Source organism: Acomys minous (genome assembly GCF_964271855.1).
Source record: "Acomys minous genome assembly, chromosome: 2".
Classification (NCBI taxonomy): domain Eukaryota; kingdom Metazoa; phylum Chordata; class Mammalia; order Rodentia; family Muridae; genus Acomys; species Acomys minous.
The window spans coordinates 100,926,361-100,944,368 of record NC_140484.1 but is presented as its reverse complement, the minus strand read 5'-3'; the positions used below and the strand labels follow the sequence as shown (position 1 = coordinate 100,944,368).

Genomic DNA, 18,008 nt, shown 5'->3' with positions numbered 1-18,008 from the left:
GAGGAGGCCCTGGTAGATAATAAAGATGATTAGAGCTTGTTGGCAGGCATGTGCTGCCAAGGAGATGGAAGAAAGCATTTAATTACTTGGAGGCATCTGAAGAGCTCTGTGTAGCCTTGCTCAGTGCCTTTGAAATCTTAGCTAGGGTGGGGTTTGCCTCAAAGAATTTTTATTTTTCCTCTCTTTTGGGGTCTGGTGATAAAGGCGAAGAGGCCGCCAAACGCAAAGCATTTGAGCTTTTCTGTTTTAATCATTTATCTGTGTGACTTCGAGGCTTCTGCGGAAAGTTGCGCTTGCCATATTGTAATCACATTGGATTTACTAAATAGTTGAACCGCATGACAGGCGGAGCAGTATGTCAGTGCTGAATGAGGCTTCCCTGAAGAGATGATTTTCATTTATCTCCTAAACAAAACAAACAAACAAACAAAAATCAACCTTTTTGTATTTCCTCGTGTGCAGCCTTAATGGCACAGTGATGGCTATATATTTCTTTCTGACCTCATGATGTTTATACGTGCATGCGCTCCACTGAGATGAACGCCTTTCTAGTACAGGGGAGCAGGAGATGCCCTCCTGAACATGCCACTGTGGCATAAGGATTACTTTGAGCTAAAGCACTTGGAAAACAGCGGATGTGAGAAGGGCAGCCTTAGCTCTTCTCTTCCTGAAAACAAGAGGAAAAAAAAAAAAACAAACAACTTCCAGGAGTTAGGTGCCTGCCCACAGCCAGAGAAAAGAAACAGTGCTGAGTGCCAGCCGAGAGGTCTCTGAGCAGCCTTCTTTGATGAGTACCCTCCTGTAGCATCCCACATAATTTACTTACATTTCCACAATTACTTCTCTTTGTTCAAATACAACAGCATCTGTGTCTTGCCACTTTTGATTTGGTTTGGTTTGGTTTGTTTTTTTTTTTGAGGGGGGGGGACAGGGTTTCTCTGTGTAGCCTTGGCTGTCCTATACTCGCTTTGTAGACCAGGCTGGCCTCGAATTTACAGTGATCCAACTGCCTCTGCCTCCCTAGTGCTGGGATTAAAGGCGTTCCTGGTGCAAATTTTTGTCCCAAAACACTTGGACTAAAGGTGTATGCTTTTATCTACTTAATTTGTCTCGTGGGCAGTGGTATAGCTCAGTTGAAGAACATTTGCCTAAAGTATGTGAGGCCCCAGGTTTTACCCCAGAATTGCAAAAATCAAATTGAACTGAAAAACTGTCTCATAAATTCAATTCTGGGGCCCAGCCAGGACCCTAAGTGAGTAAGGCCTTACCTCCTTTACACACTGAAAAACTTTGTATCATTTTCAGATATTTCATTAACATAAGCCCTCTGGAAAAACAAGCAAACAAACAAACCAACTAACAGTAATCCAACACACCGCCAGTCCTTAGCAAACAGATCTTAGTTAATGCCTTGAATCAGGATTAATGGTTGCAGATTGTTGGTCTGGAAGCTGAAATTGGGGGCGTCGGTAGCTTTTTCAGAATCTTAGTCTAGATTCCCTGCTGCCAAAGCTTCACTCCTTCGAGGTCACCATGTCTTTGTTCTGTGTATCTGTTTCTCCTTGGGTGAGAGTGTTAGCATACTGCCCCAGTCGGCCTAGCAACCTATGATGTCATCACCTACCCGCCACTAGGCGTGCCCCTACCCAAAGGGCAAACCCACCTTGTCTCTCTCTCTCTCTCTCTTACCTCTTTCTCCTCTCTTGCTGTCTCTGCTTCTCTCTTCCCCTTCCTCTGTCTCTCTCTTTCTCTCTGGGGCACTCCCCCTTCCTTCTCCACCCCATGCTCATATAATAAACTTCTCCATATTGTATCTGTTGTGTGGCTCATATTTCATATTTAAAAGAAAGTAGTAAACTAACTTGCCTCAAAGGGTTGTTGGGGGGGCTAAAGAAGCAGTATTTACAGCTGCCTCTGTAAAGGCATTGCCTGCTACCATTTGCCACTGTCGGTATTATTGCTGTCACAGGTTTTAACTAAGCCTCCACCGCTTGCGTTGTCTAGTTGAAATGGAATGTGTGGTTGGGTATGACTTCCTCACTGCAGTTTCTAACTTCCGTCTTAGTAACATCTTTTCAGTCCTGTGTTTTCTTCCCCTTGCATCCGGGACAGCATGGAGAGACGCGGTTTGAGACTTAAAACTGATATCTTTCTTCATGTGTTTTGAGTCAGGATCATCTGCTGTCTGTGTGTGTGTGTGGGGGGGGGGTGCTGCTAAAAGATGCTGCAGTTTCTAGTCTTGGGTGCTAGCCTGGCTGCTGGAGCTGCTCGGTGCTTTGTGAAGAAATTAACAGAGAAAATACTGAAAAAGAAAAAAAAGAAAAACCAGCCTGACTGCCGACAACAGCTCTCGTCTTATTTTCCATTTCCCTCTTATCTCTTGGCTGCTGAAATTATTTGGCTCAAGGCACAACTGATCCTTCTGGAGGGACCTTTCTGCGGAATTTTAGATCGCAGGAAGCTTCTATGAGCTTAAATACAGATTTCAGTTTGCAGGGAAACAGAAGCAGATGAACGGCTCCTTGGGGAGCTGAAGAGGGGTGTCATGATGCTGTGCTCTGTTTAGTTGGTCCTAGTCCACTTTGTTTTGCTGTAAAATAACACTACAGAGCGAGTAAATGAGAAATAGCAGAACTGTGTTTCACTCATGGCTGAGGAGGTTGGAAGGTCTAAGGACCCAGGGTGGGTCCCATAGTGGAGGGTCACTATGTCACAACATGGTGAGAGATTATAATGGCAAGATAGACTTACATTTAACCCATTACAGAGAATATGGCATTCTTTCACTAGCGAGGACGCAGCCCTTCCCAGTGCTGCTACATTGGGGGTTACATTTCCAGCACGTGACGTACTAAAGGACTATAGCATCCTCCGTGACTGAGACCAGTGCTTGATGTTGTCTTGCTGGACCCTGTGTGAGACAGAAAGTTATTTCTCAAAGCTCACTGGATTTCAGAATTACTTGCATCGCAACATGGAATGGGATTTTTCATTAGCACTGCAGGTCCCATTATCAGACTGCATTTTCATATTGAATTATAAACAAAATTTTTATGCTGCTTACATTTAATGAAATTTTAATAAGGCCATGTTTTGATGTTATTATTCAAATAATGTGATCTGAATTGCTTTCCTCTGAATATATTTGCATTAAGGAGGAAATCAATTTGAGTTCGTTCTTTGAGCAGTGTACCTATTTTCTTGGTAGCTTTAAAAAGACAGAGGAGAAATCGGTTTCTTTGTCAGTAAATGGAGAAGAACCACATTTACTAAGATCTGCAGCAGCGATGGCAACAGACTGCTGATGGTTTGAGTTAATGAAATGACTCATTTTGTCTATTAGAGTTGCACAATTTAAACCATCTAACAACGGCACACATCCCAAATTGTAAGGGATGATAGCTCTTTTCTTCCTTATTGAGATTTTTTAAACCTTATATACTAAGAAAGAAATGAAGAGATTCGCATTATTGCTACTCCCAATCATTAGCAACCTAAATTAAATGGCAATCTCTTGAGAGAGCAAGTGTCTCCGGGCGGGCTGTAGCATCCCTCCAGCATGCTTCTGCTAAAATTGTGGGTGTGGGTCCAAGGCTGTTTTCTCAAACATATCTTCCAAAAGATCAGCTCACATTACAAAGTTAAAACACGTTATTGGCAATGCTTATGTGGTTTCTCATGGTCGTCTAGCTGAAATTTAATGAAGAGAATGTGAGTCTTCAAATCGCCAGAGAAGTCTTGCTTTTGAGAGTAACTTCCTTTACAGATCCCAAGGGAGTGCACAGAAATAACTAGCCAGGAAGGTATGAACTCAGCCAAGGAAAGGTGCCCAAACAGGGTCGTCCCCTTCTCCCGGGTTTTTCATGCCCGCATTTGACGCACAAAGAAATGTTTTTTCTTGCCTTCCCTGGTCTTTTCTTCCTCTTATTATTTCCCAACCCCACATACACTTATCCTTTGTGTTCATATACAAACTTTCTTGTTCAAAAACTCAACAAATGTGTCTAAGTAAATGTGCTCTAAGATTCCTCTGCACACTTGCTGAGAGATTTTGGTTCTTGTTTTCTATTTATAAGAGTTCATAAACACCATTTGATTCTCATTAGGACCAAGGCCTGAGCCCACAAGCAGCACACGCCGTCAAGGCCTTCCGCATGCGCAGTAGGCGTGAGGATGCCACGCCCCCGCAGGAGGCCTCCTAGTCCTTCCGCTCCGCCTCCCGGGACGCAGCGCGACGGCGCCGTGACGTCACGCGTGCGCCGCTGTCCCGCTCAGAACCTTTCCGGCGCGCTGGGCACAGGCTTCTGGCGGTTACTGCGAGCTGAACGTGTTCGTCTCTCCGCCGTCTGGTGACATGCTGCAGAAGCCGAGGGGCCGCGGCCGGCCCAGCACTCAATCCAATCGGGAGCGAGACGAGGGAGGCGCTGGCGAGGAAGCGCCCAGCACGTCCCGCGGCGCGGTCGGCTCGTCTCAGGGCTCCCGCGCCTCCCTGTCGACCCCCACGGTAGGGCCGCGCACCCAGAAGCAGCTGGAGCTGAAGGTGGCGGAGTTGGTGCAGTTCCTGCTGATCAAGGACCAGAAGAAAATCCCCATCAAGCGCACCGACATCCTGAAGCACGTGGTGGGAGACTACCGGGACGTGTACCCCAACCTGCTGAAGCTGGCCGCTGAGCGCCTGCAGTACGTGTTCGGGTACAAGCTGGTGGAACTGGAGCCCAAGAGCCACACCTACATCCTTATCAACATGTTGGAGCCCGTGGATGAGGATGCTGAGGTGAGGGGCGATCAGGGTACACCTACCACGGGCCTGCTTATGATAGTCCTGGGGCTCATCTTTATGAAAGGCAACACCATCACCGAGACCGAGGTCTGGGACTTCCTGCGGCGGCTCGGGGTGTACCCCACTAAGAAGCATTTAATTTTTGGCGACCCAAAGAAACTCATTACCGAAGACTTTGTGCGGCAGCGCTACCTGGAGTACCGGAGGATACCCCACACCGACCCTGTGGACTACGAATTACAGTGGGGCCCGCGAACCAACCTGGAAACCAGCAAGATGAAGGTTCTTAAGTTTGTGGCCAAAGTTCATAATCAGGACCCCAAAGACTGGCCCGCACAATACTGCGAAGCTTTGGCAGATGAGGAAAATAGAGCCAGACCGGCAGCTAGTGGCCCAACCACTTCCTCCTGAACTATTGAGATGCAGTCTGAGGGACTCCCGAGATCCAGGATAAAAACTGGGAAAGGGGTCCGTCCGAGGAAGCGTGATTCTGCTAAGCGTAAATGTCTTGTGGCATTAACATGTGTTGAAGAGGTTTTGTTTGGCTTATTATGATTTTGACCTCTAAATTTTCATTGCTTAAAGAGATGGAAGAAATATTTCATTTTATTGTCTATTGTTGGAAGAGTTTTTTTTAGCTTTCTGAGCTTAACTGGAAAATTGTATGATGTCAAATATATTTAAGAAGGAATACAGGTAAATTGGTTTGATGTTCTAGAAGATAAAGGCTTTTTAAAATTGAAAGTTAAATTGTTTTAACGTCATGTATTACAACTTTAAAAATACATATTCTGTACGGGTATGAGCACTGTGGTTCTAAGAAATCTATGATGTGTTTTTCTGACATTTTTATATTCATAATTATTACTCTTATTCTATGGGTTCCACTTAAGGTTTTTTTTTCCTGTTTATAATAAATACTGCACTTTTGAGTCAGTACACCATGGTATTTTGTTGTTTCCCTGTTAGAAATTGTGGCTCTTAAGGAAATGTCATAATCTCAGCTGTTTTTGCTATGCTACCAGCCAAGGTCAATGTCGCAGAAGTGTGTGAATGTATGTTGGAGCAAGTTGTAAAAATCACTCACTGTAAGTCTCAGGTTTGTAAACGTGTCTAGTGATTACCTGATTAGGAATCACACTGCCCAAGTGCAGATCTTACCCCACCATAAGAATTTAGCTTGTATACCCATAGAATGAGCGAACTCCCTTATGAGTGTGCCGTTGTGGAGAACAGATATGGAACTTTGTCAAATTCAGTAAAGGCCCAGGTGTGAAAACGTAGTCACTTTATTCCTGACTTGTACTCTTGTTTTGAGCTACTTTTCCTTCTTCTATCGTGCTGGATCATTCTTAGAGGACTGGTCACAAGTCCTGGGGCTAAGAAATTCCTCCCAAGTTCTTTGGAAGAACTAAGCGTCATGTCTGATGAGGGCAGCCCGACCAGTGTGAACAGGTCAACTTCAAGACCCCCTGGGCTGTGGGAGGTTTAGAGGTCATCTGATCGCAGTTTGAACTAAAGCTCAGGCCGGTCCTCTTGGGCGTAACTTTGAACTCTGGTTCTCAACTGTAAAAAGGAAGGCGAGGGACAACTTGATGTTGCTATAGATGAATCAGAGGAGACAAATTCCCAAGAATCCTTGGAGTTCGTACTAGTTTCCAGCCAAACTCTGGACACAGGCAGTAAGTACTGGTGTTCTGAGGAGAGTTGCTGTAAGCTCATCAAAGGAGACAAATCTTTCACAGAGCAGTGAGGGGGGCAGGTGACTTTAATCAGCCCTGACCTAGGGGTCAATTAGAGGAATTTGTGATCCTAATGAGGTATGAAAAAGCGGGAGGGGCTACCAGTAGTTGATTTGTGTTGTAGTTGTGTCCTAGTTTGTGTTCTACTGCTGTGACAAATACCATGGCCACAAGCAGCTTCAGGAGGTAAGGGCTTATTTCGTAGTTGTAGTTCATCACTGAGGGAAGTCATGGCAGGGACCAGGAAGCTGGAAATAAAGCCGAGGCCATGAAGAACACTGCTCATGGGTTTGCCCAGCCTGCATGAGCAGCTCAGGGCCACTTGCCCATGGCTGGCGTTGCCCATGTTGAACTGGGCGCCTCCACATCACATAGCAATCAAGAAAACGCCCACAGGCCAACCTGATGGAAGCAGTTTCTCAATTGAGGGTGCCTCTGGCTTATGACCCTGGCTTATGTCAAGTTGACAAAAACCAGCACAAGTAGATTTGGAATTGTTTTTTTGTTATTGTTTTGTTTTTAAAGGAGTAGTTTATTCTTAACTGTCTCTCCTTGGTCTGCATTTTATGTCAGTGTTTCAATTACCTTCTGCCCACTGGCTCCTGACCTTTCTGAGTCATCTTTCAATTGTGCTGTGCTTAAGTCGTCATCTGTACTCACTGTCTTGTAGAACTGTCAGATACAATAATGATACCGCAGTTTCCTCAGGTCTTCACAGTTGACTCTCAAGTTTCTTTGTTCGAGATGCTGTGCTACATGAGAGGCTGGATCGAGCTCTTCTGTCTTTCCTTACTCACCAGATCCCAGGGCTGCATATCATGCCTTTATAACGTTTTTATAATGTATACATGTGTGCATGTTCATGGAGAATACATGGCTTCTTTTGTGGGCTTTCACAGTTAATGTAGGTGGCCGTGGGTCCCTCATCACAGCTGTTTTTGACCGGCTATTGTTGACGTTTATATCAGTGTAGATGCGTGATCTCACTTGTTCATTTTGATTTCCTTTTGTGAAGGCAGTATATGGTCTCCTAACGGCTAGGCAGGCTCTTCCCAGCATTCTGCTGTTGCAGGCAAGTGTGTGCGCAGAGGCCGTTCTCAGCGATACTTGCTGAGTGACTCTTGAGCTCACACCAAGCTGCACTCTCGCCAGTGCCTAGGCAGTTCCTAGTTCGTTTTCACCAGTTGCCCCACACTCTGAAACCCTTGTGAACACTCGGCCTTTGCAGCCCTGTGGTGATGAGTATGTCATTAATACTTCACTGTGACATTAAGCATCAAGCTGTCGTTCACTTTCCACTGTGACCATCAGATTTTAAACATCAGATGTCTTTTCTGCGTATTGATTTGCTAGAGCTCTTTGTGTCTTCTGCACACCAGATCACTGCTGAACCCAGGCACAAATACATGTACAGTGTTCTTTTTCTCATGTTTGGCTTTAATGTGTCATAACTATTAGTATTGTAATCCCTGTGTTTTTGTGCTAGGCTTCGAAAAGTTTTCTCTAATCTTCCATATGAAAGTATTAACTTATTTTTTTTATTTTTGAGAATTTCATATATGAGTACTGTATTTATATCATTTCTACCCCCTCCCCACTCCCAACTCCTCCTGTGCCCTCCCTCTTCCAAATTCATAACTTTTTGTTGTTGTTTTTCGAGACAGGGTTTCTCTGTGTAGCCTTTGCAGACCAGGATGACCTGGATCTCACAGTGATCCACCTGCCTCTGCCTCCCAGGCACTGGGACTAAAGGCGTGTGCCACCACACCTGGCTTAAAAATCATGACTTCTTTAATTGATATATACGTATGTATATATAGATGCAGCCTGCTGAGAACGTTGGACTAAACAATTGGTATTGGACAATCAATTAGGGCCTCATCCTTGAAGAAAACTAATTCTCCCTTTCTCAGCCTACAGTTCTCCATCTAGGGGTGAGGCCTTGTGAGATTTCCCCCATCCACATTGTTATGTCAACTAGTGTTTTCATTTTGGGGGTTTTGTTTAGGCAGCCATATTGTTAGGATTTCATAGGTGCAGAGGACACAGTCTCAAAGCAGGCATTCCGGGTTTCTGGCTGACCTTCCTGCCCGCTCTCCTGTGCTGTTTTCTGAGCTGTAGATATAGCGGTTGTCTTGTAGATGTGTCAGTAGGGGTCGAGCACCCAGAGGTCAGCTGATCTTGGCATCCTGACCACTTGTAGATCTCTGTAATAATCTCCGCCCACAGCAGGAAAAAGGCTGCTTTGATGTGAGTGGCTGGGGGCTTAAGGATAAGTGTTTAGCAATCAGTTAGGAGTTATAGTGATTTAAGAAAGTGGCAGGAGTAGGTTCCCTGCTAGGGTCCATGTCCTCACCAGCACAGGTGGTTGGCTAGCTTGATAGTACCAAGCATGGATTCCCTCCATCGAATGGGTTTTAAGTTCACTAGACAAAGGTTAGTTACCCCCAAGATAATAACTGCCTCTCTTGCACCTTTGGGGATATCGTGCTTTGCTGGGTGGGCATTAGTATGGTTCGTAGGCTTTACATTTGGATAACGTTATTTATTGCTTGTCTCCCTTGGCAGTTTTCATAGCATCTTTGGGTACCATGAAAGCTAGTCCTGAGGGGGATGGCTTCTAGGTCAGATCTAAATTTAGCAACCGAGGGTAGTGACAGTAGCCTATCATTTGGGGAGTCTCTTTGATTCCCTGGACCAACCACTTAAAGAGAGGAGATTTCTCATAGCTGGCACTGTGGTTTTCGTTAAGTAGTCTCTGGTTCTTATGAGGGAGCTTTGTCACTCCAAGTGGCATAACTTCATTCAAAATACACACACACACACACACACACACACACACACACACACACACACACGTACATGTAGTGTTTCAGTAAACATGAATAGTATGTTTCCCTATGACCTTTTCAAGCATACTTAATGACTTCTTTTCCTTCTCCCTCCCCATTCCTATTTTTTGACTTCAAGGAGCTCATTCTACGCCTTCCCCTCAGCCCCTCTGCCCACTTTGTTTTCCTGTTATCTGCAGTTGCTGCAGTTTATATACTCAAATCTAAAGATTCAGAGTTAAGATTCACAAATAAGAGAAAATATACAGTGTTTGTCTTTCTGAGTCTGGGTTAGCTCACTCAGTATAATATTCTCTAGTTCATTTCATCTGCCTTTCAATTTTTTTTCTTTGCATAGTTGTAGTATTTCATAGAGTTTATATGCCACATTTTCACTGTCCGTTTATCAGTTGAAGGACACGTAAGTTGCTTGCATTTCCTAGATGTTGTGAATAGAGCAGCAGTGATGACTGCTGAGCAGATAGATATCTACGAGGTAGGGTGTTGAGTGGGATATTTGGCCCATGCTGTAGAGCTTTAGCTTTATAAGGATTCTCCACACTGACGTCTATCATGGCTGCACCAGTTTGCAAACTCAATAACAGTGACTGTGGGTTCTATCCCTTTTCCCATACCCTCAGCACTTGTCAGCTTTTCTATTCATTTTAGCCATTCTGACTGAGGCATAACAAAATCTCAAAGTAATTTTAATTTGTATTAAACATTTTTGTGACTTTTTTTTTTTTTGTGGAGAATCTCTGATCAGATCCTGGCTCATTAAAAAAAAAATAGGTTTTGTTTTGACTCAGCTTTTTTTGGGTTCTTTCTAGACTCTGGACACTTAAATCTAGGCTACCGATTGGTTGGTTTGTTTGTAGTAGATTAGTCCTCAGCCTAGGTTGACTGCTGTGTTGTTTTGATCAAACTTGAATTATGCAACTCTGGCAGGAATGTGACAGAAACGGTGCGGTGTTAGGTTTTCTGGATCCTATCAGGTGATGTAAAATGTTAGTTTGCACCGCCATCTGTAACTGTCTTCTCTAACAGAAGTCTGTATCCTCAGCATTAATCCTTACAATGCTAGTGAGGCTGCTAGTACCTCCGAGGGTATTTTGGCTACCTCTCATGTGTGGAGGGGGGAAGGAAGGGAAGGAGGGAGACAGGGAGGCAAAAAGGAGAGAGAATGTGAATGTGTGTGTGTGTGTATATATATAGTATATATATAGTATATATGTGTCTGTGTGTGTGTGTATATATAGTATATAGTGTATATATATAGTATATATATAGTATATAGTATATATATAGTATATATATAGTGGTTTCATGTGTCTGTGTGTGTGTGTTATATAATGTATAAGTACTTGTGAAGATGGGATAACGTCAGGCGTACGTCACTTCTCTGGCACTGTCTGCTGTTTCTGATGGGTCTCTTCATTCCCCTGGATCTTGCTGGCTAGGCTAGGCTGACTGGCCAGCAAGCCCTAAGGAGCCTCTGGTCTGCATCCACCTCGCGGTGAGGTCATGAGCACGCGGCACACGTGGAACTTGCCATGAGATGAAGCTCAGGCTCTCATGCTTGTGCCGCAGCTCCTTGCTGACTAAGAATCGCCCCATTCTCCCTTCCGCTTTTCATAGCTGGCACAGTGTATTGTTCAAGAAACAGAAAATATTCCGGTCTCAAAATGTACTAAGGAACTCCCTTTTGTCATATTGTATGAGAATTAATTATTGTACACTTTTGGATGTTTAGAAAGACCTCACCTGTTAAAAGTTATGGACCCAGTGACATTTGCGTATACATTAAAATATATATTTTGAGAATTTCATACACAATATATTTGGATCGCATTCACCCATGCTCTCTGCCTAATTCCTCCAGGATCTTCTCACAATCCATTCCCAACTTTGTGTTCTTTAAAAAAAATATGTTTAACACACTGGGTTCAATTTGTGCTGCCCATATACTGTTGGGCATGGTGTCATTCAGTGGAGTGTCGTTGACCGACCAGAGGGCATGCCCTTGAAAGGAATGACCTTCTCTTCCCTTGCAGCCTTCAACTATCAAGATAGCTCCTCCACTAGGGACAGGGGCTCGTGAACCCCTCTGCATTCCATGCTGAAATGTTCACTGGCTTGTGCAGGCAACCATAGCTGCTGTGAGTTGGCCTTGAAATCCCTCTTCTCTTTTCTCAGTGCCCCACGCTCTAGTATTACTGGTGTGTGGCACTGTGTCTATAGGGGCAGGAATACAAATATGTTTTTAATGCTTTTATTTGGAAAATTCCATACATGTAAAAGTAGAAAACCAGTGTAATCATTTCACTGCATGGGTAATTTTGTTCCACCTGTGTTTCCTCCTAGTCCCTTTCTATCATATCATATGTATATATTTTAGATGTGTCTCTAAAGGATACTAATTCTCACAGCGGGACAAATGGTTTTTTGTATTTAGTGATTTAGTGCGATGCTGGAATGCCTTTCCTTTTCAGCATATTTATGTTGCTTATCACACTGACTTTTTATTCAGAAGCACAGCCCACTCCACTGTGGTACAGACTCACTGCCAATTGTCTTCTGGTGATTTCTACCTTTGCTCCATTTTGACCAGAGTATATACATCGTATAATTACAATTTTTCTGTATTTGTTGAGGATTTTCTTTTTGTCTGCAGCTTTCTTCACCTGACTTTGGTTTCAAGATAACAACAGCCTTGTATGACAAGCCAACAAGTCCTCTCTCTCCTCCAAGTTTGGAAAAAGTAGAATTGTTATTAACCCTTTAAGTGCTTGGAAGAACTCACTGGGAACATAGACAGGGCTGAACGTCTCACTCTTCGCTGGGATTTCGATTTCTGATAAATCTCTTGTGAATGTATCAGCATTTTCTACTTCTTCATCCCATCCAAAGGTTTACTTTTATGTGGTGTATGATTGTGTGTGCATGTGTGTGTGTGTGTGTGTATGTGTTGTGTATGTGAGCACATGTTCACATATGTATATGTGGTGTGTTTGTGGGGGGTATGTGTCTATGTGCTGTGTGTATAGTGAGTCTGTGTGTATGTAATATGCATATGTGTGTGGTGTATGTATAGTGTGTGTTATGGTATGTGGGCATGTGTGCATGAGTATGTGTGTGTGGTATGTGTCTATGTGCTACGTGTGTATGTGAGTCAGTCTGTGTTTATGTGTGTATGTGTGTGTGGTGTATGTGTAGTGTGTTGTCTGTTGTGATATGTGAGCATATGTGTATGAGTGTGCATGTTTGTGTGGTATGTATCTATGTGCTGTGAATGTATGTGAGTCTGTCTGTGTGTATGTGTGCATGAGTGTGTGTGTGTGCATGTGCGCGCGCCAAGGCACACATATGGAGGTAAAGAACAACGTTTCAGATGGTGGTACACTTCTTCCTTGTTGACTTCTTTTGCACTGCTTCGGGCCCATTTTCTCACATCCTCTGTCTCCGTAGGAGTGCTGGGATTACAGATTTGAGTTTTCCCTTGGATTTAGTGGAACGAGCTGAGGGTTTCGGTGTTTCATGGCAAGGGATTTTACTTGTTGAGCCATCTCACTGCCCTTCTAATCCTTGAGTTGTTGTGCGTAAGCTAAAGCCAAACACCAGTTAAAGTAGTAAGGACACACTTTAGTTGGTGCTATGGACGTAAGCCGTGGATTGGGAACTTGTACAGGTGAGATTTGGATATTTGGAAGGAAGAGTCAGGAAGAGCGGGTGAGCATGGGGAAAAGGCTCAACAGATTCAGACAGGTGAAAATGGGCAGAAAAAACGACACATTTAAACATTTCAACACGTTGTCCTCCTTTGCAACATAGAGTTTATATTTTTATTTTTTAAAAGACATACTGTATTATTTCTGACTGTATTCTAAGTATTTAAACCATCATGTTTTAAGTGATTGCTTCTGCCAACTTATTTGCTTTTTATATATTTTAAATTTTTTTTATTTTTAATTCTTTAAATAATTACTTCATTTTGATTGGATAAACTTTCCCAGTGTGTTATTTTATTCTCTATTGTATTTGTTCACTGTTTAGCTTAAATGCCCTGTCATTCATTCATTCATTCATTCATTCATGTTTATTTGTTTGTGCCTTTGGGTTCTCTGGCTGTCTGCTTGTCCACATCACACGTGCCAGTGTGCATTGCCCACAGAGGCCAGAAGAGCATTTAGATTTTTTGAAATTGGAGTTACAGATGGTTGTGAGACAACATTTGGTACCGGGGACAAAACCCAGGTCCTCCGGAAGAGAAGCCAATGCTCTTAAATGATAGTAAACATTCATATTGATCATTTTTTGTTGCTATGGCAAAGTATATGACACTGGATACTTTGTTCATAATTTTGAAGGCAGAAAAGTGGAAGATTAAGTAGCCCTGTGGATTCAGCTTCTACTAAAATCCTGATGGCAAATGGCCTCCTGGGGCCATGCAAAAAGGAGGCATCACCTAGCGAGGCAGGAAGCCAGAGGGCAGACAGGGCCCAGGCTTCTCTTTTGACAGTCCACTCTCCAAGGAAATAACTGGATTTACTGTGAAACTTTGTTAATCCCTTTCAAGGTCCATGTTCACAAAGGCCCAAGCACCTCCCACCTAGCTCCACCTCTTTCCAGTATTGACTCTGAGAACCAAGCTTCAAGTCACCAACCTTTGGGGCACAACTCACATGCAAACCTTAGCAACACCCCAAATTTCCGATCAGTTATTGGTATTGGTTCCAGCTTAATATCAGCACTGTCTAACAACTTTCTTCTTCTTGATTCCATTTCCTTGTTATTTCATCTTTTTAAAAAAGATTTCTTTATTTACTATGCAAGCCAGAAGAGGACACCAGATCTCATTATAGATGGTTGTGAGCCACCATGTGGTTGCTGGGAATTGAACTCATGACCTTTGGAAGAGCAATCAGTGCTCTTAACCTCTGAGCCATCTCTCCAACCCCCTACTTACATCTTCTAATATTGAGTGGCCATTGACTTGTTTAAGGCATCTATCTGCCTTTTACACCATCTAAGAAAACAAAAGAGAAGTAACAGCTTAAAAACAATTCTCCTTTTAAAGTAATATGGCTTTTAAAGTAAGATGGCTTTAGTTGGTCTCTAGTATATTCTTATTCCAGTGTAAAGGGTCCCTTGTGAGATCTCTTACCAACCATGCCTTCCAGCTTTGAGCATTATCTCTTTTTTTTTTTTGGAAGTGTCTTACTGTGCCTTCAATTTAAAGGGTGTAGAATTCTGGGTTGACATGTTTTCCTCCTTTTGGACTTTTAAATGTATCATTCCACTCCCTCTAAAGTGGTGTCTAAAGAACAGTCAGCTTAGGCATGGCCCACAAAAGTCTTCACTTACCAGGAGATTGGGATGGATGTGAGGACATCCTACTGAGACTCTAGGTAAGAGAAATATAGAAGATGGGGAAACAGAAGGACCCAGAGGGTCCTAGAAACCTACAAGAATAATATCGTGCCAGGTGGATAGGGGCCCAGGGGCTCTGCTCAAACTATTGCACTAACCAAGGACAATACAGGTAGTAAACATTGAACCCCTACTCTGATCTACCCGATGAATAGGAAATTCTCCACAGTTATGTGGAGAGCAGGGACTGACTCTGATGTGAACTCTGGTGCTCCATATTCGACCACCTCCTCTTGGTGGGGAGGCCTGGTGGCACTCAAAGAAAGAATATGCAGGCTACCAAGATGAGACTTGATAGCCTATGACCATACAGTGGGGGAGGAGGTCCCCCTCGGTCATAGACCTAGGGAGGGAAATAGGGTGAAAGCGGGAGGGAGAGAGGAACGGGAGGATACAAGTGATGGGATAACAATTGAGTTGTAATCTGAGTAAAGTAATAAAATTAAAATAAAATAAAAAAGAACAGTCAGCTTCTAATCTAACTTAGTAAAAAGTTTGATCTCACTGTTTTCAAGCCTTTCTTCACATCTGTGCCCCTCGCCAGCTTGATTAAGTGATGTGTTCATTGAGGTTCTGTGAGTCTTTTCTGCCAGGAATTCCTGAGACATCTGAAGTACACAGACATCTGTCTTCATCAGATACCAGGAGGTGTTAGCTGTGAGTCCTTCAGATTTTTGTTTTGTTTTGTTTTGATTTTTCCTGCTTTTCCTAGAACTGCTATCACTCGTACGCACCTGTGTTTAGTAGTTTCTGTGGGTTTCTTAGCTTCTCTTTTCCCTTCCTCATCTACAGGCTAGTCTCTGGTTTCGTGTACTGCACTCATTGGTTCTTTTTAAAAATATTTTATTAGTTTATTCATATTACATCTCAATTGTTATCCCATCCCTTGCATCTTCCCATTCCTCCCTCCCTCCCGCTTTCCCCTTACTCCCCTCCCCTATGACTGTGACTGAGTGGGACCTCCTCCCTCTGTATATTCTCATAGGGTATCAAGTGTCTTCTTGGTAGCCTGCTATCCTTCCTCTGAGTGCCGCTGGGCCTCCTCATCCAGGGGACGTGGTCAAAAATGGGTCACCAGAGTTTGGGTGAAAGTCAGTCCCTACTCCCCACTCAGTGGTGGAGAATGTCCTGTCTATTGACTAGATCTGGGTAGGGGTTCGAAGGTTCGTACAGCAGCTGTAAGTCTGCAGCTGGACTCTTCTTGTGTCTCTGGTCAACTATGTTGTTTTCCACCTGCAGTTTCTGTCTCTTTGTTTTTGTATTTCCCCGTGTTGACATGCATCTTATCTATCATTTTCCTGGTTTCCTTTAGTTTGGTGCCCAGGATTACTGCAGCACTCTCAGAATACTGAAGATTGTCCATTGAGAGGTTTTCAATTAACCCTATGTCTGAGCTGTCTCAAGATGCTTTCTGGGGCTGCTTTCCCTGTGAATATCCATACTTTGTTGTTTACTTTCCCCCCTAAGCTTTGTGATTTTTTTTTTTTAATTAAAAGTTTGGACCCTTGAATCAATGTTCAGTACTAGTCAGCTGGCTTGCTCTATCCAGATAGAGAGTAGGGAAGCAGAAGCCCTTCAAGTATTGGGCTTCGGCAGTGTCTGAGTGTCTAGGCTTTTGGAGAGAGCGGCAGCACATGGTGTTCTAGTGTTAATGTCTTGTGTAGCCCTCAGCTAGTGGGTCTCTTATCTCTACAAATGCTAGAGCCCTTGTGTAGCTCCAGGTAGATGGGATTTCTCTGTCCTTGCCAGTGACTATTGGTGCAGCTTCTAGGCAGGCCCTAGGTGCGTGAGTTCCTTGGACCCTCAGACCCTTGGATTCCTCAGCCCTTGACGGAGACCAGTGTTACAGTCCCCGAACCTGGGGCATCTGAAACTCTTGCTGAAAGTTCTCACAGCTCCCTGGGACTCTTCAAACACGAAGGCCTGTGTTTTGTCTTCTCTCTTTACAGCCTTCTGTCCCTCAGCCTCAGCTTCCTACTCTTGTTCTACCCTGTCACCCATCTTGTCCCCGCTGTGGCTGCTGCCTGGGACCATTCGGCTGCCTTGTGGTTGATGTGTGGCTGCCACTATAGTTGCTGCCATTCGGGAGAGGCCTGTGGCTGCTCTTAGCTGCTGCCACTGGCGAACGGTTCTGCATCTTTTGCAGCTTGCCAGTGCAGCCAGGCACTCTGGTGCTTCTGCAGTCTGGCCTGCTAATGACCCTGCCCTGCCTCTTCTTCAGCTTCGAAGTAGGTAGCTAGTCTGCTGCTTCTGCAGTGTGGGATGCGAGCTGCTCATCTCTGCCTCTTCTCCGGGATTCCAGAATCCTGCAGCCGGGATTGTTGGTACCCACTATCACAGCCGGTGCTGTTCCACTGACCCTCCCCTCACCACCCCTCCACTGTTTCTAGTGCTGCCTTCCTCATTGCTCCTTCCTTTGTGTCACGATGCAGCACACACTACATAAAGTAGGCAGCATGAGGAGCCTTTACTGGGTCTGATGTTGCATCAGCAGGGGAGGCAGCAGACGCTGTCCCCAGCTACTCATCAGTCAGCTGACTAGCCCAATGGGACAGCAGAGGAAAGATCTACTCACCAATCACAGCAAACTTCTTTATTTATTTATTTATTTATTTATTTATTTATTTATTTATTAAGTACACAGTGTTCTGCCTGCACATGAGCCAGCAGGCCAGAAGAGGGCACCAGATCTCATTAAAGATGGTTGTGAGCCACCACGTGGTTGCTGGGAATCAAACTCAGGACCTTTGGAAGAACAGCCAGTGCTCTTAACCTCTGAGCCATCTCTCCAGCCCCACAGCAAACTTCTTAAATGAACAAAGATTGGTGCTTTTGCACCAACCACACAAGAAATGGCTACCTAGAGTTCACCAAGGCTTCTGATAGCAAAAGGTTGGGTATAAGTCGTTTAAAACAGTCCTGACTGGGGCTGCAGCTTCAGGAGACAGAGCAAGCAGCTGTGATCTCTGTGTAGTTTCTTCAAGATATCCCTGAGTGTTCAAAAGGGCCGGTGTTAGTATAAGGTGGGTCTGGCTGGCTGTTTGACTGGCAGTCCTTTTGTTCATGGAAGCCAGGGATGCAAGGGACAGTCAAACAGCTCTTGAGCAGTAGCAAGCTGAGTGATCTACAATTATTTTCTTTTGTTGTTTGTTGTTGTTGTTGTTGTTCTGTTTCTCAAGACAGGGTCTCTCTGTGTAGCCTTGGCTGTCCTGGACTCACTTTGTA

The 18,008-nt window shown here is 44.1% G+C and overlaps 2 protein-coding genes across 4 annotated transcripts in view; both read left to right on the top strand.

Annotated features, from left to right (window-relative positions):
• Positions 1–18,008, top strand: part of ENTREP2 (endosomal transmembrane epsin interactor 2) — a 423,337-nt gene that overhangs the window by 294,042 nt on the left and 111,287 nt on the right. The gene's annotated exons all lie outside the window — the stretch shown is intronic.
• Positions 4,239–5,719, top strand: NSMCE3 (NSE3 homolog, SMC5-SMC6 complex component). Its single transcript, XM_084765621.1, has one exon. The coding sequence runs from the start codon at positions 4,355–4,357 to the stop codon at positions 5,189–5,191; it is 837 nt and encodes a 278-aa protein (XP_084621747.1). The 5' UTR covers positions 4,239–4,354; the 3' UTR covers positions 5,192–5,719.